The 23496-nt window shown below is 37.9% G+C and overlaps 1 protein-coding gene across 12 annotated transcripts in view; it reads right to left on the bottom strand.

Moving 5' to 3' along the window:
* PPP6R3 (protein phosphatase 6 regulatory subunit 3) overlaps window positions 1–23496 on the bottom strand; it is a 103947-nt gene that overhangs the window by 72252 nt on the left and 8199 nt on the right. For 4 of the 12 annotated variants that reach the window (XR_007889580.1, XM_051620249.1, XM_051620250.1 and 1 more), the window contains exons 1-9: window positions 13569–15279; window positions 11628–11860; window positions 10022–10208; window positions 9154–9291; window positions 8597–8662; window positions 8009–8121; window positions 7218–7331; window positions 6472–6601; window positions 905–1057 (exon numbers count right to left, since the gene is read on the bottom strand). Coding sequence is in view for 11 of the 12 variants with exons in the window: in XM_051620249.1 (XP_051476209.1) it covers window positions 905–1057; window positions 6472–6601; window positions 7218–7331; window positions 8009–8121; window positions 8597–8662; window positions 9154–9291; window positions 10022–10208; window positions 11628–11860; window positions 13569–13667 (1233 nt within the window). In the remaining variant the exon portion in view is untranslated. Of the gene's footprint in view, window positions 1–904; window positions 1058–6471; window positions 6602–7217; window positions 7332–8008; window positions 8122–8596; window positions 8663–9153; window positions 9292–10021; window positions 10209–11627; window positions 11861–13568; window positions 15280–15536; window positions 15664–23496 lie in introns of those variants that run through there. The other 8 variants (XM_051620258.1, XM_051620259.1, XM_051620254.1 and 5 more) reach the window with 4 other exon arrangements.

Below are 23496 nucleotides of genomic sequence, written 5' to 3'. Positions count from 1 at the left end.
CATTAAGAAGAATGTAGCCAGTAGGTCAAAAGAGGTCATTCCCCCCTCCCCCCATTCTTCCCTGGTGAAGTTGCACCTGGAGTACTGTGTCCAGTTCTGGGCTCCCCAGTTCATAAAGGGTAAGGAACTTACTGGAAAGAGTCCAGCACAGGGCCACAAAGATGATTAGAGGAAAAGAGTATGTCCTATGAGGAAAGCCTGAGAGAGCTGGGTCTGTTTAGCCTGGAGGAGACTGAGGGGGGATCTCAAACACAAACATCTAAAGGGTGGGTGTCAGGAGGATGAGGCCAGATTCTTTTCCACAGTATCAAATGACAGGGGCAATAGGTACAAGCTGGAGCATAGGAGGTTCAAGTTAAAACATAAGGAAAAACTTCTCTACTGGGAGGGTAACAGAGCACTAGAACAGGCTGCCCAGAAAGGTTTGGAGTCTCCTTCTCTGGATACACTCAAAACCCACCTGGACATGTTCCTGTGTGATCTACTGTGGGTGATCCTGCTCTAGCAGGGGGTTTGGACTAGACAATCTTTAGAGGTCTCTGACTATGACTCTCTGACTCAGGAAAAGAATGAAAGCAGCAGGGAAGCTTTAAACATGGCTGAGAACTTGAGAACATCCAGAAGAAAAAATAAACTTTTTAAGAAAAGCACTGCATATATTTATGAACATATAGAGCATAAGAATCAGTCAAGTGATCAGAGGAAAGTGTTGACTGCACACAAATGAATTTAACAATAAAATCCAATACTAAAAGTTCTTAAACTGTGAAACAGAAGCCACAATACAAACAGGCTGAAAAGTTAGTCTGGAAAATATGCTACAAATTATCTGCAGTGACAGATAAAAGGGACAAGATCTTAACATCAATCCATAAAAATGAAGAAGGCAGCATAAAGTTCTTACCAGTACTATTCCTATGCTGTTAAGCTCTATAAGCTCCTGATTCACACTGCTTGTATTAGTCTGTAATAGGCAAGATATTAACCTAATTACATTTAAACGTGTGTTTCCCACGGGTGGATCCAATACTCCCCAGGTTGTCTTCACAATACTTTTCTGAAAAAGGTACAGACATATAACCCATTAACATTTATTTGAAAAAGAAGTTCATAATTTTTTTATGCACATTTTAGTTCTTTAAAAATATGTACAATCAGTCACTGAGCAACAGTCTTACCCTCACCCTACAAAAAAAGCAATTTTTAGTTCTGAACACTGTAGCTTATTTTAACCCTATAGAAAGGAAGCATTAAAAACAACCACATGAAATCTATAACATCGTAAAAACTGATTGTTAACAACAGATAGCATCTCAAAACAGATGCATTCTATGAATCTTAAATGGAATTAGGAGACACCTTCTAGGGAATGCTTCTCACTGGTTAATCCACTTACAGCTATAGTATACACTGCTACAATATACAGAAATAGTTATGTGGACAGTCTCAAAATATATTGTAATACCTCAACAACTTAACTTCATACACTTGAAAACAGTGCCATTAAGCAGCAAGCTCCTCTTGTCTTATTCTAATACTATACATGAAAATGCTCCACTTGTAGTCTTTGAAGAATTTACTTAAAACACAGCAAGAATCTCCTTCCCCTTATACTACACTCATAAGCTTTATGGCTCTTAGACTGAAATTTTAGCTAGTTAACAAATCAGAACTAAGTGCCAGTCAATAGGAAAAATCTGGTATTAGCTACTCTAGAAGCTAAAAATCTAGGGCAAATATGCAGTGAGCAGAGAATTCATAATGAAAATATCTTAAGGTACAAATACATTTTGACAAGGAGATCACTACTGCCTTCTCTAACACATGATGTAATTTTTACCTGGTCAGTGCCACCCTTGCATGAAAAAAAAAAATAAATAAAAAATTACACCCTAGAAGTTCATTTAGTCCTTTTTTACATAAGGCAGAAATCTACAGTTACTCATTTAACTAATACTCAAAATGTCCAACAAATTCATTAACTTCACTAGATGACTTACTCAAATGCTAAGTATGTCTAACCTTCAAAAAATACTCAAGCATCTCATGTCACCCTGCTTTTACTGTAATATAGACCAGTGTCTTGCCATGTTGTTGTAAGAAAGATAGGATAGTTTCTTTGCATTTTACCACCTCCTCTGCATTTGGAAATCTTGAGGTCCCAGCTTCTCTAGGCTAAACTGAAATTTAATACTGCCCCGCTAACAGCTACTGTACCAACCACTGCAAACTTAACAGTTCCTTTGCAAGCAGCTGCTCAGCCAGGAATGACAGTGCTAGGCGCAAAAGATCTGTTTTTTATGGTCACCCTTACATGAAAAAGACAAAGAAAAATTTGCCTTTACTTGGAAAGGTATACAATATAACTTTAACAGACACCCACGGGAATACAGGCCTTCTCCCACAGTTGCTCATGCTGCACTTAAACTTTTACAGTCACTCTCCCACAAGATGTGAAACTGTATCAACACACCACACATTGACATGAAAAACTCATGGGATGGAGACCCTCACTTATTTATCCTAATCAATATTGTAACTCCAGCACACCCTGCACCACTCAGGTTTCTCAGCTATGGGTGCAGTCTACTTCAACAGCAATTACAAGGGAAGGCAATAAGGGCATTGCACCCACCAAAATTAAAATAGCGATTTGGAATAATGCTACTAAATCCTGGAACCCAGTAAGTTTTATCTTAACCAAACCTATGTTTGTGTACTGCACGTGGGGCTACAGAGGCACAGAACTGCTATTTATATTTATGATTGATACAATGACATCTGTGTCAGTCATAAAGGGTAAGAAACCTCTACCCCTTCAAAATTTGGAAAATGTACCAACTCAGCTTCCTATTAGCCTAACTCCTTACATCTTCAATACCAGTCCTTACATAATCAAAAATACAGGTCAACCATAAGTGCTGTTCAATCCATCATATTCCCTAAAACAGGTGGAATTATGGATGCAAACTAGCATCTCCATAATTAAATGCACCTGCTTACTGTTCCCAAGTGCTTCTTACTCAGAATCGTCAGCATACTTACAGGGACAGACTCTTACCTTTCCAAATCAATCAAGGAGAGATGTGATTTGGTTTCTTAAAACAGCACAGATGCCAAGGTACTTGCCAGAAAAACAGCCACCATAACCAGTACGCTAGATGGATTTAAACATCCTTTACAACATTCCTTCAGCCCTGTAACTAACCAATGGGTCATATCTGGCATTTTGGCTCAGTGGCGAGAAGTAAATTAGATGGACCACCAGTTGATTGCAGTTGATCAGGCCCAAAACAATGTTTCTCTAGCCCTTAGTTGTATCCAAGCTCAGCTATGGATGCAACTAATGGCTGCTGCAATTATGCAGGAACATGAAGAAGGTACCTTACCTACTGAACTTCAGAAGGCAATTTGGGATAACAATTAAGTTTGAGTGGGATAACACAACAAAATTTGAGCAAAAATTCCAGTCATGGTGGTTACATGGTTAATTTCACTTACAGCCCTACTGATGATAAAGCCACACCTTTTGTGTTGACTATACACAATGCTTTGATACACACTGTATAGTCAATCATTGCAACGGGGGGGGGGGGGCACGTGGGAGTTTAGTGACCAGCCATGGGGCTGTTCCTTTGTTGTGTTGGGCCACGATAACAAGTCATTCTGAAATAAATCCCAGCTAGACTCCAGAAACAGTACTTGTGTATATTGGGAAGGGATGTGTTTGAGAACAGTTTGTGATCACATGCCTGTAGATTATATAATTATATCTAGAAGTAATAATTCTAATACTTTATTAACCTTAGAGGATTTTACTTCAATTATTCATCTCTAGTCACCACTCATCAGCTGCTACGATCTAACTACACCTTGTACAGAGATCTGCAGCCTTTTGCTATTGGAATGAATATCACTTCATTAAAGAGACTCTTAAAACATGCGGACGTTAAAGTAATTGCTGGAGCACATCCAAGAAAATGGACAAAAAACTTTTATTACTGTCCATCATGATGCAAATGAGATACATTGACTGTTAGAAAAAGGAGAGAGAGAACAGAGAGAAAGGTGGGACATCTTTTTCACATAGTCACCAACTGCTATGGGACTCTTCAACAAGATGTTACACCCTATTGTTGTCTTATTAATACTCAATATATTATGTGACAACTGCTCTGTATGCTAGGCTTGGGCAACATTTCACTTACCAATTATTCACACAAAGATGTATATGTATATGGGTGGATTATGTGGGGTAATTGGTGAAAGTATGTCCTGGCCTGGGCTACAATGGAGCCAGTTTTTCTTTCTAATAATTTTGTCTTTTGGGGGAGTCTCTACTAACTGGCTGTGGTTGCTGAGACTGACAACATGTTTTCAGTTGCTGTCTGCTGCCAGAACTGATGACGCTTGATGTTTCTGTTGCAGCAAGAGAATGGTGTGCAGAGCCAAGGCCACTGCTTGGATCTGAGAAAATATCTTGTGCTATTCACTTAATTGCCAGCTCAGTGCTGGCCCCTGGCAGTGTGATTTTCAAGTCAGATTGGTTTTTGCCTTTTGAGGAAAGGTACAAAACTGACAGAACCTTTAGGGTGGAATGCAGGTAACACGCAAGGAGTCTGTGCCACAGTGGTCCTCCAGGTGATCCTAGCTGTTGGCAATATCAGGGGACCTTGGTGTGCTGGCTCTAGGGACACAAGCACCAAGGCTGGAGTGAAGCAAGGACACTGAGGCTGGGCTCTCTGGTGAATGTGGGGATCTGGGGGGTGCTGTGGAGCTGATGAACTGCACATTTGGAGACATCATGGCTGGACTTTTTAATAACTTAGGGATCTGAGGGCCACCTAGAATTGACAAGTCACATATTTTATACCCTTGGCCAAAAATCGGTCATTTTTTCTACAAACAACTGTCCTTTACTGAACTTTGCTCACTGTAATCTCATTTTTATGCTAGAACACACCACCATCATGGGGGCTGCCCATCCACTGGGCGGTAGCCGCCTCTCCATAAATATGCACCCAGAGTTTTCTCTGGTCTGTGCCCTTGGAGGTGAGAGAGTTTTGCACTGATCATGACAGAGGTGTGTGACTGGAGTCCGTCAAGCTCCACATGTGGGATAACAAGCCAGCGGGAGTAGCCTAAGAGTAAGGATGTTGACGAAGATACCAGAGATGTCACAGAGAATGCCATCGCCAGGCCTCTGCCAGGACTGCCCTTGACTACTGGGATCAGTTGACAGGCTGACCCTCTGTGGCCCAGCATGGGGACATACCTTTGAGTAAGACCTGAACACTGTTACACTGACTGCACTCTGGGAAACCCAGAAACCTCACTAGAACTGCCTTTTCTCTCTCCTTCCTTCCTCTCTCAATTTCTCTCTCCCTCCACTTCGCCTGCCCTCCCTCCCTCCGCTTCTCCCTCTCTCCCTCCGCTTCTCTCTCTTTCATTCTTATTGCCAATTTATCACAGGCAATCCAAATAACTTGTGTATCTGTTGCTTTGATAAATCACACTGTTGTTTCACTTAACCAGGAGTGCTATCCCTGAATGCAGACCAAACCTCTGATTATAGCCATGCTAGTTCAGGTGATGTGTGGCTAGGCAGGTGGTGTTAAGTTAGTAATGCATCTGGACCTGTGGCAGTCCAACACAATTTTTGGGCACAACCGGATGAGCCACACTGATTTGAGCATCACTCAGAAACTAAGCCCAGCCATCCCCAGCCCCTCTGATATCTGAGGATCAGCAGGAACACAAGGGGGGCAAATTATTTTAGCCCTTTTGTAACATGTCAACCCCTCCTTGTATTTTATACACCTCTGGGCTTCATTTTCACTTTGGCCTATAAGTCCTTCTCTCTTATGGACTCTGGCACCCACTTCAAGGTGCAGTGCTCCAGCTGAAATTCTGCCAGTGAAAGTTTGAGTGGAAAACTAAAAACTATTTACATATCTAGTACTTATCTTCAGCAACAGTATGAGGTAGTTAAGTTGCTTAAATCAGTTAAAAAGCCCAAAGAATTTAACATAACTAAAGTGCAGGAAGCATACTGTGGAGCTGGTCTACTTGGATCCTGGACAAGTCTAGAGAAATCGTGCAGGCCTCACATGAACAATACCAAAGTTCCAAATAACCGAAGCATTCACAGTTCACATTTCCTATCCAGATAGGTTTTCCAAGTAGAAAACAGGACACACCTCAAGAACATATAGCAAATCTCCATTGCTTTCAGAAAGCAATAGTTCTGTCAATGCTATTCTGCCAATTAACATTTAACACGGAAAATCATACCAATTCGCACAACACATCGGCTCAGGGAAAACAATAATAAGCAGCAAAGCTCCCAACAGGCTGGGAAGGAGCCTGGGCACTTGCTTTGTTTTCAAAATGGGTTTGTTACCTGCCTAAAACACAATCACACAGTGACAATCTTGATTCAATTCATTTGGTAACACAGGTTTCACTTACTTTTGGAGGCTCAAGCAAGAGTTCATGGAAGGATGGAAGTCGTACTTTTATGGCTTCTAAAACATTTTTGTTGACCAAATATGTTGAATTGTTCATGCCTGGAGAGCATATCTCTATATGGCCTTCAAATCTGATACATACACAAGCAAAATCTGATGATTAATATAAGAACTAGTTGTAAAACATCTTTAAGGTATGATTTTGAGAGCATCACGGTCCCAAGACATGTGGAAAGCATGAAGAGGCAAGTAAAAACATTAGGCTACAAATGTACGTGTGAAGGAATGGTCAAACAAGATTCTTCCAAACACTAGCCCTAGTATTTTTAGGTTCATTGTGCTTGAAACCTCCAATGTGATTTTCACATTAAACATAACAGCTGTTCTTTTCCTCTTTTAAAGCACACAAAGAGCTTCACTCATCCATCCTGGACAAAATAAAAAGGCTGAATGTACGTCAGAGATCTCTTCAGCAGTTTCTCAAAGCAAAATTATAAAAAAAATTATACTTGCTTATTCCTTGTATCCAGAAACTAATTGACTAATTAGTCCTCTCAAGTGACACTTAAATTAACTACTAGAAAAAACTGCAGACAGACCAGCCATTTGGTAAAATGTTCTGTTTGCTTTCACCTACAACAGGCCACAAACATGGTTAAGTCATAAGTACATGAAACAGTTCCTATTGCTAAACAGTAGTTTGATGAAATTGTGCAGACATAAATTAAGTTAAAGAAAAACACTTACGTCTGTCGTCTTGTCTCAAGTAAGGTCAACAGTATTTGGATTGCACTGACTATTGCGGATTCATTTTTTTCTTTATGAAAAATATTAGACAGAAGCTGCTCTATGATTTCTTGCCTGAAAATAAAAGCATTGGCATCAGATATAACACTACTTCACAATACAGCTGTTAACAGCTACCATTTGCCCATGTAAAATCAGTAAGGGGACAATACAAAGAAAACTGGTAGCTATTTCAAGCTAGCAGGTACTGCTAGGAAAATCACTCCCATCCTCACTCCCTCAGTCATTTTCCTATTCCTTCCACTGATCTAGCTTTCTGATCCAACAATCAATGGTACAGAAATGGAGTTTTCAGTCAGATCAAAAATCTGCTTCAGCTTGCCATAACAGGCACAAAGCCTAAAGCCATAACTAGCAAAAGGAAGAAGACAACACAGAAGAATCTTCTCTGGCAGAAATACACACTTAAGATTAATTCAAAACCAAGAACAGATCTATGTCAAAGTCTATGATGTGTACTCTGTATAGTATCAAGACGACCTCCACATGTTTTATTCCACTAACCTTGGCAGCACAGGAAATACTTTAATTTGACAAACCCCCCTTCCACAGGGAGGTCCTCCAAGTAGGCCCTGCTTACTTGTTATTTTAAAATCACACAGATAGGTGATGGGTAGCCATGAAAATTCACCTGAAAAGCAGAGCTTGCCATTTTAAAGATTTTCCAGGTCAAAAGTTAAGAACAATGGTTTTTATGAACTGAAAATAAGAAATTCAGCAAGTCAACTTACTTCTCTAGACTTGCAAGCAGTGGATCTGGTTCTGAACTGCCCTGTACTTGTAACATCTGGTCTCTGCTTAGACGAATAATTTCACAGAGTGACTGTGATGCATTTGAATGCCTCTGGAACAGAAAAACATTAGTTTTCAGTGTAAAAATAACAACATGCTGGACTGGAAGTCTTCAACTGAAAAAGGTGAAAGCTTCAACTTGGCAAAATCTCTCCCTTATCCAAAAACAAACATTCAGGTGATAGCTTTATGTCATAATGAAATCTTTAGACCAAAAAAACCTTGAGGCATAAGACAATTTATTTCCAGTATCAAGGAGGCAAAACAATTGAGCTGAATCTTCAAACAACACTGAGTACTTATAATAACGCTTTGACCTGGATCTTATAAGGGGGGGAGGAAGAGAAGGAGTGGGGAGTGAGGAAAAACCACACACCCTTCCTAAAATAACCACACTTAAATACTGAAATCAGATTACCGAAAGAAAGGCAGAAAACAGTAAAACTAGAAATCCTGACACTGCATGTATAACATACTTGTGTTAACAACTTGCTGAACAGATAGAAGAGTGTTAGACCAATACTTACATCTTCATCTTGAGATGGATGTACGATTTCCACTAGCCTCTGAATAATTCTTTCCTCATTTAGCCACTGTAAAAGTGTTTGTGGGTGTTAGTAAAAATGTTATACAAGGGAATTAAAGTAACACAATTAGAAGTTATGACTCCTGGTGATTGTCAAACATCAATATTTCTACACAAGGATTAACAATACTTCAGAAAAAAAGTAAAATAAGTCTTTCTGAGCAACTGCAAAAAAAGGAAGCCTTAGGTGTAAAGGCTTTAAATAAAGAAACTTTCTAATTACAAAGAATGTTGAATAAGGTCCAAAACATTCTTAAAACTGCATCTGACAGTTTTAAGTTAGTTATTAAAGACCCGGGAAAGAGAACAGCCACTCAGGTTGCAAGTTGTGCTCACCAGCACTGCAGCTGCACTGGAAAAGTACTTCCAAGTAAGGAAAAAAAACCCTCACACATCTCATTTCAGCTCATTAAGAAATAAACCTAGTAAAACCAGCAAAAGATAAGCCATCTTGCAGTTCACACGTCAGATACAAATCCTTTGAGCTATTTTACTTACATTCAGCACTTCTTGCCGGGGCTGTGGAGGTTCTATGCAAGTCAGTAGCCTGAGCAACAAGTCCATGATGGCAGAGGTCCCTATGTGCTTAATAATGAGATCTACAAAATCATGTTTCCTCTTTAAAAAATCCACAATCTAGAAATTAAAAAGAAGTAAGCTATGTTTGCTTATCTGTATTTTACACTGTAAATTACTTCAACCAATTTCAGTTTCTCTCTTCTACCACACTGAGAAAGTAAGAACTTCATAAGAACTCTTGCCACTTAAGGCTTGCAGTACAAGGCAAGACAAAATAATATACACATATGGAGTAGCAAAAGTGGCATGGACAGAGTACATTTCTGAACAAAGACTCCAAATGTCTCTCACTTTGTTCTATAATAATTCCTCACACCAAATCTGACCCACTCACACTGATTCAATTCACTTACCTTCACCTCTAACAGTAATCATGTAAGTATTAGCATATAAAGTACTGAGCTAAGTCAAAAGGCAACCACTCACACACTGCTTGCATAATTAGCTCAGGCAAATCTGAATCACATACATCTTACTTATCCAGATGTAATTTTTTTAAACTTCTGCATACCATAAAAAAGGGAGGTGGTAGAGTCACCATCCCTGGAAGTCTTTAAAAGAAATATAGATAATAGTGCTTAGCGACATGATTCAAGCAGTGAACAGGTAGATTAGGTTACAGTAGGTGAATTTAGGTTGTGGATGGACTTGATGATCCTTCAAGGTCCTTTCCAACCAGGATGATTCTATGATTCTGCTAGTACGGAATTTGAATGCTCTTCTTTTGACTCCATTGCTACAACTTCATTAGAGCACTTGTTAAATTAGTAAGCTTGTAATTATTTACCTGTTCTGGCTTTCTGCTTATAAGAATACTTAGCACCTTGCTGAAGAAACTGGCCAGTAAAGGGTTTAGAGGAGATTCATTTAAGAGGAAGCTGTACAGTTTCACAAGTAAGGATTCTTCTTCTCCCAGCCTATCATTGATCTGTGAGACATCTGATGTAAGCAGCTCACATGATATGTTTGGATATCTGGGGAAAATGAAAAATAACCATCACTCATATTTCAAAGTAGTCATACTTTCAGCTGTGAATTCAGAACCTGACAAGGCTTCTGACCAAGTTTTCAGTCAGGGTTGGTCTGCACTAAAGCAAGCAGTAAACTACTGCAAGGTAACATTAACTGCAAATTCAGCCTACAAGCTCTGTTCTTGCATTTAAGAAATAGACTACTCTGTTATTCCGTAGTATAGGATAACAATAGCAAAGAGGGGAAAGGAAAGGGCAAGCTTTTCTTTTAAGATCTACTGTTAAATCCATCTGTTCAAGTAGTGATCTCTCATTTTAGAAGCTGCTTCTCTGAAGAGAAAAAAATTAAAGAGTTCAGAGTGATAGTACTGGATTGATACTGTGGCAGGAACAGTATGTTTACCCCTTTCTAATATAACAGGGATTATATGAAAATGGTCAAAAGGAATAGCTTCAAGATTTATATACATATACACATACATACTGCTATTATGTTGAAACTCAGTAAACTAGTCCAAGTCCAACAAAGCCCGCAAAGCTAGCTAGTACAGTACAGTTCAGAACATTAAGTAATTACATTAAGTAATTAAACTAAGAGACCACCAAAACCAGTAATTTCTTGCATTTGACAGTACAATGACCTACACAAAAGGTAATTTTGAGAGCATCAGTAGCTTAAGATTTTTAAGTGAAAGGTGCTTCAATTCCACACCCTACTTAGAAACACTTACAGGAAGCTTGGTTTACCAGAAATGGTGAATTGCTGCAACTAAGACCGTAGCTTATTTCACTTTTTTTTTTTTTACATACTGTCTTAAGAAAAAAAATGCCTTTTTGCACAGACAACTCTAAAATAGGCCAGAAATGGAAGTGCTTTGTTATGAATTGCTAGGTTAACTTCCAAGTGTAAACCTTCTTAGAAAACCAGATTTAGTCATAGCCATAACCAATTCTTACAGTTCTAGCTCTGCAAAGGAAAACACCAGTGGTTAAACATTAAGAGTATTCTTCCAAGGAGTGCTACAGACCTTCTAATAAGTGTCTTTAAAACATCTTACCAGTCATCATTAAAACAAAGCCAAACACATAACTATACTACCCAAATAGGAATTTTCATCCAACTAGTTTCTTAATAATCGTAACTACACTATTCTTCATGCAAGTTCTGCATTTTTTTTGGTAAGCCTTCTTCAGACAGCAATTATTTTTGGAAGCATTTGTGGATGAGAGGCTGCCATTTGAAAAATATGCAAATATTAGTATTATTTATTTAAAAATTCTACAAACAAATTTCCTGTAAAGACACCATGGTTGTATTACATACCAGCACCCAAGGATTCAAAAGACACTATCAAATTAACTGGCATGTTAACCCCTCTTTCCACCTTTCCAAGTCCCCCCAATTCCCAAAAGTTTTCCTACTTATATCGGATTTTTTCATCCATGTCTTGAGGTGGCTCTTCAATAATAAATGAAACTAAGTCTTCCAAGCATTCTGACTTCAGCAGAAACTCTATAAGTTTGCGATTCTGAGCCTTGCACTCTTGCAGCACATCCTCTTCATCCATCAATTCCTTCAGTGTTACATCTTCTCTCTCCAGAAGTGTATCTATGTGTGATGATGAATGGAGATCAAATTTCCAAAACATGCTGGTCTACATAAGAAAAATACACCAAAAAAAGCATTACATTTACAAACCTATTTAAGTAGCATTTGTAGTAACCCCTCACAGTAGTATTTCATAGCTTCTAACCCCAAAGGTATCTGCATGCATAGAAACTTTCTAGTACCCCAATGAGACAGTAGATTCCGATTATCAAAAGCTACAAAATCAGCTTGATTAAAGATACAAAAATTACTATGGAGTATTTAGTTATCTTTAGCAACAGCCAATATTCTAACATCTGAAGATAAAGTAAGGCTGCTCCAAGGTTTCAGTTACATTAAAAGAAAGTGCTATTCTACATTAAAGAAAAAATGATAATTTAAGTTTTCAATTTATTGAATTCCTCTTCCCAACCTTTTGGTTTCAACCTATGCATCAAGTCTCAGACTCAGAACAACTTGCTTAGCAATAAGAAGAGCTGGAAGAAGATAAAACCAGCACTGCAAAAATACACTAGAGTAACAGCCCTACTACTGAAAAAAACAAACCCACACTATAAAGGTGAAGGTTATACAATAATTTTACCTTGCAGGCAACACGCAGCGCCAGAATTAATTTCAACACAGGACCTACTCTCTCATTATACCTCTCACCACAAACTTGATACAAAGAAAGAACAAGGTGCAATAATGTATCTTATGCAAATATATGAATGGGCAGTGACCCCAACCACTGGAACACTGTAAAAGGCTGTAACAGAAATATATAAGGATGAGCATCTTATATAAAATTCACTGGCACCTCCATGTTAATTCTATTGCTCCAAGACACCCTGTGTCTTGCTAACTGAGACAACTGTGCTGTCAGAAAACAGTATTTCAGTCTCAGGTCCAATAAGCTTCTGATGTCACTTCTCATTAAGCTCAACAGAACCTTTGCTGCATTCCCCCCTCTCCAAAACAGGGCTTCTACATGACGTTTAACCTCTGACACAGTATCAGATGCATCTTACACAAAAGCAGAATTTAAGTGGATTGAAAGAGATACTAGAGAACAATTAAAAAACCAAAACAACTTTGAAGAGGCATAGTTTTGAGAAACTCATTTAAATGTGGAAAGAAACACTGTGTTTGCTCCTTTAGCAACTGCTTTCATAGAATCATTTCATGGTTATGATTGGAAGGGATCTCAAACATCAGCTGGTCCCAACCCCCCTGCCATGAACAAGGACACATCCCACTAGATCAGGTTGCTCAAAGTCCCATTCAGCCTGGCCTCAAACACTTCCAGGGATGAGATGTCCACAACCTCCCTGGGTAACCTGTGTCAGTGTTTCACCACACTAACAGTATAGAATTTCTTCCTAATACCCAATTTAATACACTGCTTTTGCTGCAGCCCAGGATACAGTTGGCTTTCTGGGCTGAAAATGCATATTGCCAGATCATGTTGATCATTTCCATCAACCAATCCTCTCAAGTCCCTCTCAGGGCTGTTTTCAATCCATTCTCCACCTAATCCGTAACTGTGCTTGGCATTGCTCCAAACAAGGTATGGAACCTTGCACTTGGCCTTACTGAACTTCACGAAGCTGACATGGACCCACCTCTGAAGCCTGTCAAGGTCCCTCTGAATGGCACTCCTTCCCTCCCACATGTCGTATTTGGTGTCATCAGCAAACCTGCTGAGTGTGCACTCAATTCAAATGTACATGTAACCAACAAAGATGTTAATCAGTACCAGTCCCACTACTGACCTTTGGGGAACTCCACTGGTCTACATTTGGACAGCAAGCCATTGATGACAACTCCGAGTGCAACCATCCAGCCCATTTCTTATTCACAGAGTGGTCCATCCATTGAATCCATATCTTTCCAATTCAGAGACCAGGATATTGTGTGGGACAGCATCAAACACTTTGCTCAAGTCCAGGGAGATGACATCAGTTTCTCTCCCTTTGACAACCAACAGTCACACCACTGTAAAAGGCCACCAAATTTATCAGGCATGATTTGCCCCTGGTGAAGCCATGTTGGTTACCACCAACTACCTCCAGACTTTCCATGTGCCTTAGTAGAGCCTTCAGGAGCATCTGCCCCTTTACCTTGCTAGGCACAGAAGTAAGACTGACTGGCCTGTAGTTCCCCAAGTCTTCCTTAGAGAAAACCTTTTTGAAAGTGGGGGTTATGTTTCCTCTCTTCTAGTCAGTGCAAACTTCAGCATGCTGTGACTTTTCAAATATGACATAAAACATCTTTGCAACTGCCTCCACCATTTCCCTCAGAAGCCATGGATGAACTAAGTCGATTTCAGGTTCCTTTGATGGTCTCAAAACTGCTCTTCTCCTACAGTGGGTAGATCTTCCTTTGCCTTCTGCAACTTGGGTGGTGGCTAGAGCCCTTGTCATTGAAGGCTGTGGTAAAAAAAACCTCGAGTACCTCAGCCTTCTCCATATCGCACATGACCAGGTCTCCTGTTTTTTTCTGGAGAGGGCTCACATTTTCCCTAGTCTTCTTTTTATTGCTGATGCACTTGTAGAAACTTTCCTTGTTACCCTTGATGCCCCTGGCCAGATTTGATTCTATCAGCTTTCCTAACCTGATCCCTGGCTGCTTGGACAACTCCCTTGTACTCCTTTCCAAGTGGAAAGAATTTAATACATTAATTACTGCTGTGCAATAGTGGCATCATCAGCTGCAAGGACATGTAGTTACGGCAAATAATGTAGGTGAATAGTAGTATTTTAGCATGAACACTTCTGTAAGCTGAAGCTTGTATGCAGGAGCAAGCTTAAAGACAATAATTAAACAACACTTCTGCCATACCCTTAAAACCCTACAAAACTAAAAAAAGAAGTACCTTACGCAAACCAAGAGGTAGGTACTTTAAGCATGTATTTCCAAGTTAAAATGGATACAGCACGTACACTACAGCTACCTAGAACAGTGAAGTGTCAAACGTAGTACTTCAGCAGTTTAGAAAACAGATACAAGTCCAGCAAAACTCTTATGACTCTATTCATTAGCAAGACGCCCAGGATTTGGCCTAAATGTACAAAAGCCTGGTATACGAGAAGGTTTAATTGCTTTTAGGGTTTTCACTGTTGCTTTTCACTGTTACACACTGATCCCTTAATGCCATCTTACTTTGCTTAGTGTTTTGCCACAATTTGTAAGCATACATAACTGCCCTAGATTACACAGATTTCTGTTTAGTGACATGGGAGTCAAATCAATCAGGAAATTTTAAATGCAGTATTGGTACTTAAAATAATCTGAGAAGCCATGTGAGGATTAAGTGGTTAAAAAACAAAAAAATATTTTCTACTGCAAGTATTAGTGAACTCATAAGCAGGGTTCAAATCACCTCATCTTACAAATTAGCTTAAATCAAATTATATAAAGTTGTTCTTAAAAAAAACCCACTACTTGTAGGTATTCAGGCTACAAAAAGACTTATTGTAAGCAAGCAAAACTAGTGCATTATTAAAGTCACAAGATATTTTTGGTTTAGCTTTTAAGATCCTAGAAAGTAGATTAAATCCCTCCCCCTCGCCCCAGTTAAAGAAAGTAGCATCTTGGCAAGTAACCACTATCAGTGCTAATTCCACATGTAAATACCTCTGTAGTTGGTTATGGCTCATTTCAGCAGCTATAATGTATTGCTCACCTATTTCAAGATAAATTCAACAATGAAAATAGTAACAACAAAAAAGGAGGCATACTACTGCAAACATGTGACTGAGTCATTTCAGAAACCATTCCAGGCAACCTCTTTTTGGAGGTGCTTCCTCTCCATGTCAGGTGCCAGCCAGAGATTTTGCCATCACTTTTCAAACAGGAGCACAAGCCCTTGAAATAAGGAAAAATAAACAACATAAAATGTACTGAAGAGGAAGTCAGGGACCCTGAAGAAAATTTTCTTGAGATATTACTGGCAATGACCTAGAATCAGTCAAGGACAGCTTTGAATAAAAGTTTTGAAAACAAAGTTGTTATTAGCATTCTTCCTACAATCTACTATTCTACTCTGCTTTCCAAAACCTACCAATTCTGAAATTTTTAATGACCTTAATATTTTTTCAATTTTCAGTCCTGTTACCAGAATTAGAATTAGGCCTTATGTCCACAAAGCAGGAATGCTCCTCCCAAAATTTCACTATCTGCAAATTTACAATAAACTCCACGGGTCACTGGGTTGTGTTACTCCACTGCCAATATGAACAGAAAAAACGCAACATTTATATTAAGTGCAAGACGCAAAACACTGCAAAATACAAGACACACTCAAGATTAAATACTTTAAGAAGCAAAATAATCCAGGATAATAATAAAAACTTTCAGAAGTGGAAAGGAAAATGGTGTTGAAGGCAGCAAGCTGCTGCAAATATTTGACTGTCTTATGTAACCTGAGTTAACTTTACATTATTTCAGAAAGTTCCCAGCAAGCAAGACTAACAGACTTCCAATTAATGTAAACCCCATTTCCAAAAGTTTACATCAACTCACTCACATACAAGGTATGACAATTCAAGATCCTAAGGAACATCTAGCATTCATAAAAATATTTATCACACTAACCTCCTTTATTTATGCACTAGCTGCACTTCCATCTAGATTGGAACTGTATTTTATTTATAATATAGATAATACATATCCATGATCCACATATACACACGCATCCCCTATGATGACTGAATGTTTCAATACTCAATTACTTTGGCATGCAGTACATAAAGTCCAAACTGGCGAACGTTTGCTAATAGCAAAATTCAAGAGGTCACAACTGTCCTAAGGTTAAAAAAAAAAAATATTTTAAAAAAATCAGCTGAAATCTGAAGTTTATAATTATGTTACAAGAGCAATTTTATACCAAGCAACAAGTGTATCCTACACTCTTCTCTCAAACCACAGGTTAGTATTAAAAAATATAGATCTTAATTGTCTGCAATAACTGCAAATTGGACACTTATCTCCTCTGCCCAAGCAGAAAAGGTGAATAATTTTATAGTAACTCCACTTCAATGGCCAAACATTTCATATTTTAAATATTCATTGGTCACCAAATTCAGTTAGTCTTCATATTTTAAAGTTTTCCAGTTATCAAAATGGAAATGAATATACCGTTCTACTAAGAAAAGCAGATGGTTCTACAACATTACAAAAAGCAAGCTAAACAATGCATAGCTAGCCAGAAGAAAATTTTACACTGAAGCATGCAGCTTAACATCAAAAATTAAATGTGAGAAAACACTATTACCATACTTCGATACACTAACCTATAGTGCTAAATATCACTCATACCTAATGTATCACAGTTCATCAACACATTTACTTTTAAGCTCTCCCAAAGAATTGGAGGCTGAGCAGCAGATACACCTCCTGGCACAAAACCAAAACACTTTAAAACATGTTCCCTATAAGACAAATAAAGTAACCACAACAGTGTGTCTAGATGTCCCTTGATTCTCAATCTAAGACCAAAGAGAGGAGGAGAAAGAAGATAATGCAACAGCAGGGTGGGTTAAAATACAGTAACAGCCAGCTAGAAAATAATCAGAAAAAAGGAAAAGCAAGGAACAGCCACAAAGTCTGAAGCGCCAAAGGAAGAACATCTTAGAAGGTAGTAAACATGAATCAGTTAAAATTAATATTTTAAGCTACATAGATAGAGAACCTAAAACTACTGAAGTTTAATAGCTTTTTACGTGTTAAACACAGATTTTTTAAAGTTTAAAAAAGCATTTTTTTTTATTCTTTCAGGCTCCTTGCCCACTACAAGGTATCCGGGCAACAGCAAAAAAATATTTCAATCTATAGTATTAGCAGATTAGCATGATTGAATTAGGATTGAATTAAATGAAGCAGATGTCTTCCTACAAGGATAAAAATATATCTATATTTTAGTATTATTAAGAAGTTCTATTCAATAGCTAAACCACTGCATGAACACTAAGCACTGATTTGCAGGGAATAAGATCTATAAAATGAAGAAAGAAGCAACTTGCTAGGAAGAAGTGTCAGTTCGTGCAGCATACTCTGATAATAAATTAAACATGCTCCTTTAACTTTTGGGACACAAAGGAAAATATTTGACTCAATTGAAATAAAACTGCCTTTATAATCTGCACTTGACTAATCTAACATGAACCCAGTTTTTTTATTAACTATTAGCAATTTTAGATATCTTCATATCTAAGAGATCTGAAATACCTATTAGAATTTTTTTAGTAGTCTTTTCTATCCCCATAACTGTTCTCGTTATATTAACATGTACTTTATCCACAAACCTGCATAGAAATAAATATACAAGCATTAAGACTATATAAACAATTCAGAAAGTTTTAATCTGAAATCAATTTAAGAAAACATAGTCCACATACTGTTTTAAGACAGCATTCAATCACCTAAAATTTATCATTAAGACAATCACTGCTTTTGACAGTTTAATTCTTATTTTGCTTTACATTGAAACATTAAAGAGCTGTATTAGATACCCAAAACTGGCTTTAGTGACACCTGCCTGCCCTGTGGTTTGCTCAACACCAACTATGCAAGAAAAAGCACCCTATCAATCAATGCTTCTTTCTGATGTAGCTATTTGTTGCAGTTATAAGAATTTCCAACAAGAAAATTCACCTTCCCTTTCCACTGGTTACAGAGGGCTTCTTGATTCTGCTTTTTAACGCAGATTTCAAGCAAGACAAGACTTCCGGGTTTTTTTGGAAACATGAATATTGCATTCTATTTTTAAAGAAATCATCCAATGAAAAAGTGTTTTTTCTTAACTTTCTTAGGCCTAATAAGTTTCATTATGTCATATACCATATTATTTCTGTTCCGTTTTCGTTACTTCCAACAAATCTGGAATCAAAAGCTACTACCTTTGCATTTTATTCACAACAGCACGGACTCCAAACCCTAACATACAGAAACACTAAACAACTTTCTCAAATCCCTTGTAATTTAAGTGAAAAACTAGAGCAGAAAAAATAAGTTCACTGGACTTATTTTGCTTAACTACATTTTCCTTGTTTATTACTTCTGCATTTCAAATGCACACCAGTGTTCAGAATTAGAACTCTAAGGGAGAGAGCATCACTTCCTCAATTAGGTCATGTGGGAGAAAAATAAGAAGCCTGCTTAGCTTAATGCACTTTCAAAAGAGTTTCCTAGTTCACTAATTCTTCAGATATTGTTCAGAGTTTTCAGTCGCCAGTAAAACTATCCAAATGAAAATCACTATTATTAATCCCCTTACAAGGATGTCATTGGTATTTCTCTATTCTTCTTTCTGCCTGAAAACTTCAATGTCTACATACCATTGATTTAAGACCAGAACAGTCAGCGTCTGAATTCAATACAGTAGGATTACATAGTAAAATAAAAACCCTGATATAATAAAAATTAACTTGATAGCAGCATTGCAAGTATTCTAGCATACCCTGGGAAGGGTGTTCCACCAGAGGCCTGCTCTGATCAATCAGGACTTTTACACTTCACCTCAGAATCTAAAATAATAGAATCTGGAATAGAGAGTCTGGTTTAAAGAATTACTTCCACTCAGTCATTTTTTGGCACAGACTGTTTCCCTTCACAACACAGATCACGTATTGAAAGGGACCCAGTACAGACTAAAAAAAAAAAGAGAAAAAACACAGGAGACCTTTCTTTAGAATAATATTTAAATGCAACTTTCCTACATGCAGAGGTGCCTCACACCCATCAATAGTTCAGCCACATTAACATCAAATCCTGTTCTGAAGTATTACCTAATGAACTTTATTTACAGTCTTTTAAAAGTTAGTCACTATATGACCAGCTGCTATAAACAGGACTTCAGTTTCATTAATGCTGCACAAGGACTGGGACATGTCTGCTTCTAAAACCTTTCCCCTGCACTAGCCCAAACAGTGAAACGAAACATGTCTCTTTGCTTATAGAAACCAAGGCAACATTTTCGTCAGAATGCAGAAAAGTGCAAGAAATGTAAGCCACTGAATAGTGCTGGTCTTACAGGAATAAATTTCATGCATTCAAAACAGTAACTTATATAACCTACTATACCCAAAATAAAGTTATTAATTACTTTTCTGTGATGTAAAAAAATTGCACTGAAAATCTTCAGTTTCATTTTATAGCCACCACATTCCCATTGTGAGAGCAATCAGTTTGACAAAACCACAGCAGAGTACTAGCATCCCTTCAGGAAAAAAGTATCTGGACCACAGTTAAGAACAGGAAGAACAGGCCAACGCATGATTTGGATCTATCCCCTGTCTGGGCCATACTGTACTCAAATCTTAAGCCAAAAATTTAATTATTTTCCCCCCTTTTTCCACTGACTTATTGACCCAGAAAGATTCCTCAATGGAGTCTCAGTCTAGCAGTAAGTAACTGTTTCATGCTAATGCTCAAGGCAGAGCACTGTGAAATCATCACATAAAGACTCATCATTGTTTCCTGCCACACCTCTCCAAATGTCCTCTGGGAAAACTAAAAATATTAACATGCCCACCTTAAAACACTCATGGCTTAGGGCTGTAGTAACAGATGTTAATCAGTAACATCTCTCCCCAAAAAACTTATTTAAGAAACTGCTTCAACAGACAATCTTCAAAGAAACTTGGCCTTAAAAGGTTGTCCACGACCATGAGTTTGATAGGGTAGAGACAGATGAAGGGCAGAGAAATCAATGCATCTGATCTAGTCCAGAACTCTAAATCATGAACTAGCAAAGTTTATTTAAAAACTTGCATGATAACCAGGCAACTTTTAAAACACTATAAAAAAGTGGTTCGCTTATGTGAGGACTTAGCCTTCGAATGCTTTGGCTATAAGTTCCCAAAACCTTGCTTAGAGGGCACATTTGTATGCTGCAACATAACCATCCACACTCAATGAGGAACAGAATTGAAATTCTACCCAGCCTCTAAGAGGGGTGCTATAGGAGGCTAAGTTGGCTACGCAAAGAAGCTCTGCACAACCCCTTGCTGTGCAGTCTCCCTCCGTTGACTGCACAACACTGATAAAATTTCTGCAAAGTCATTTCCAAGTAAAAAAAAAACAACAACAACATAATTTAAGAGGTGACAAATGCAGTTGGTAGAGGAATAAGGGAAGGAATTTTTCTGCCAAGTCTCTTCAATCTTGGCCCCAATTACACCCAAGGCCTACTGCAGGACTGCAGAGTAAAAAATTTTATCATCAGATTCAGAACAAAACCTGTAAGGCTGAATTTGGACAACTAAAAACGTGTTATACTACTGTTTCAACCACCTGACAGTCTGCAAGTGTAAATGAGTCCTGAATTCCTGCACTATTACTCTGGAAATGTAAAAATTGGTAGTGCTTACTGACTGCTTCAGCAGTACTTTTCTTTTTTGTTTCTACACTTAAGGAACTACTGTAATTTCAGGAGACACCCTTAAGGTTAGATGTATGAATTTTAGCAGAGGTTTCTTTTCCTTAGGCATTTATTCCATTCTGTACCACTTAGTACTATCAAAAAGTATATGGGTTTGGATTATTTTTTTTTTCCACCTTCCTTTTAACATCACTGATTAGACCTTGAAAGTGGGACACATTGAAGTACAAGAAAGCTGCTTACTTCAGCAACTTCTAATCAGAATATTAGTGTTCTTTATGCATAGACAATACATTCAAGTCTACTATGAGCTTTACTTTCATGGAAAAATCTTAGTCTTTTTAAAAAGAGTACTTGAGATCATTCATACTTCAGAAGTGGAAATCAGCAGCCTCTAGGAGCCTGCCAATGTTTTTCCTCCTGAAGCTCCCTCCAGTCAGCTATTGCTGTTGCCAGCACTCCTGCATTAAGGTAGCAACTTCAAAATTAAATTCAAAGCTGTTTGTCACTTCTTGCTTGACTCCACTTTAATAAAAGATTCCTTGGACCTGTTATTCAGGTAACACGCACGTTCATTGAAGGTTATCTGAAATGCACTAGAAAGGGTACAGGCAAGATTATCTTCTTGCTCTTCTTCATACTAAGGTTTACAGAACTATTAAAATAAGTTTTGATAACTGCATATTCTCAAGGTGTCAGGTGGGACTGTCCTTTTCATTAGGGTATCAAGAACTGAGCTATTAAATGTATTACCTGTTATTTCTGTGCTAATGTATCCTGCTAAACTGACAAAACTCATCGACTCACTTTACATGCATACCCAAAATAGTACTCTCCTAACATGACAGTGCCACAAACAAATATGTTTTGCTTTTAAATGTGAAAGTTGGAATTCCTAACACTTGTCGCAGAGTATGCAGGTCTGATAGCATGTAAAGAAAAATGGAAGATATTTCTTCCTTTAATCATGTTAAGTACATTAATTTAAGCACATGAAAATAAACCTTTGATTTTGATTTACTGGAAAAGATTACTCAGTTGACTTCACCTACCAAAAAGCTGAAGTCCCATTTATTCTTATTTCTACATTACCTATTCTTATTTCTACAATACCTAAATTTTCATGTTTATGAATACAACCCCTACGAGTAAAGTATAAAAGTTATTTGAATGTATCCATCGGTCCAGCAAGAGAAAGAAATACAGCAGCATCTGGATACAAGGGAACTCGCACTACTATATTTGCTTACTTAAATGTTGGTTATCTGCATTTAGATGTATGTTCTACTGCCATCTGGAATCCTTCCTAGTTTAGTGACAGTGTTACAGCTTAGCTGAGCTTTTTAACCAAGTAACAACACTCTCCTTCACAGAACATACTAGATATATTCGTGTAGACACTTACATAGACTGTTTCCCCACCTCTGCAGATATTTTAAGGATAAAGCTGAAGAGTTGGAAAATAAAAATACTTTAATAAATATGGAATATCAATTAAGTACTGGATGATAAACAGTTGGGTTACCTTATCATTTAAGGATTAAGAGAACTGAAGAGAGACTGGTTATCCTCCATACACATTTTACCACCATTTTTTTGCAATATGAAGTGCTAGAAAGCCCCCTGGCACCCTGTTACTTAAATAGTGAAACTATAAAGGCATGACTAGCTTTACTTTTCTGAGATTCAGCTTACAAAACTAAGAAAAAACTGTTTTGAAGGAAAAGATTTCATTATGACTACCACTTTTATACGGGTACATGCAACAATCAGTTCTAGAAGATAAATTAGACACCCATAATAATAATAAAAGATCACTGAGAACATGTTGCACATAAGAGTCAGAAGAAGCTATTATGCTAATATTATCTTTCTTCCTGCTTCCCCCACCCCCCCAGGCAATTTATATTTTGGAGCAAATAAATTTTAAATAAATTTAAGTTTTGGAGTAAAGTGAGTTTTGTCATGCTATGATTTTACAAACCATCCACATTGCAATTACACCACACTTGTCAGGCACAGATGTCTCTGTTGCCTCCAATGAAGTACGTCTTCCCCAAGGAACTCTTATTTTGATGGTCAATACCAGAAAAAAACCAAGATTGCCTAACAGAATAAACAGCCCTCCAACAGCAATATGCAACCTACTTAAGAAGAAAAAGCCAGTTTTATATGGAAATGTCAATGCTACTCTATTTTCTCTTTTAAAGCGCTACTTTAATGTTTGTCTGGGGAGCATGAGAAGAATGTGTTTGTTACAGTGTTCTTCAAAACTATCAGTTCCAAGTGGCTAACTACAAGGCAAGTCTACTTCAAAG

The sequence above is a fragment of the Apus apus genome, chromosome 5 (genome assembly GCF_020740795.1).
Source record: "Apus apus isolate bApuApu2 chromosome 5, bApuApu2.pri.cur, whole genome shotgun sequence".
NCBI classification, from domain to species: Eukaryota; Metazoa; Chordata; class Aves; order Apodiformes; family Apodidae; genus Apus; species Apus apus.
The sequence above is the reverse complement of the archived record's forward strand: the minus strand, read 5'-3'. Positions and strand labels throughout refer to the sequence as shown.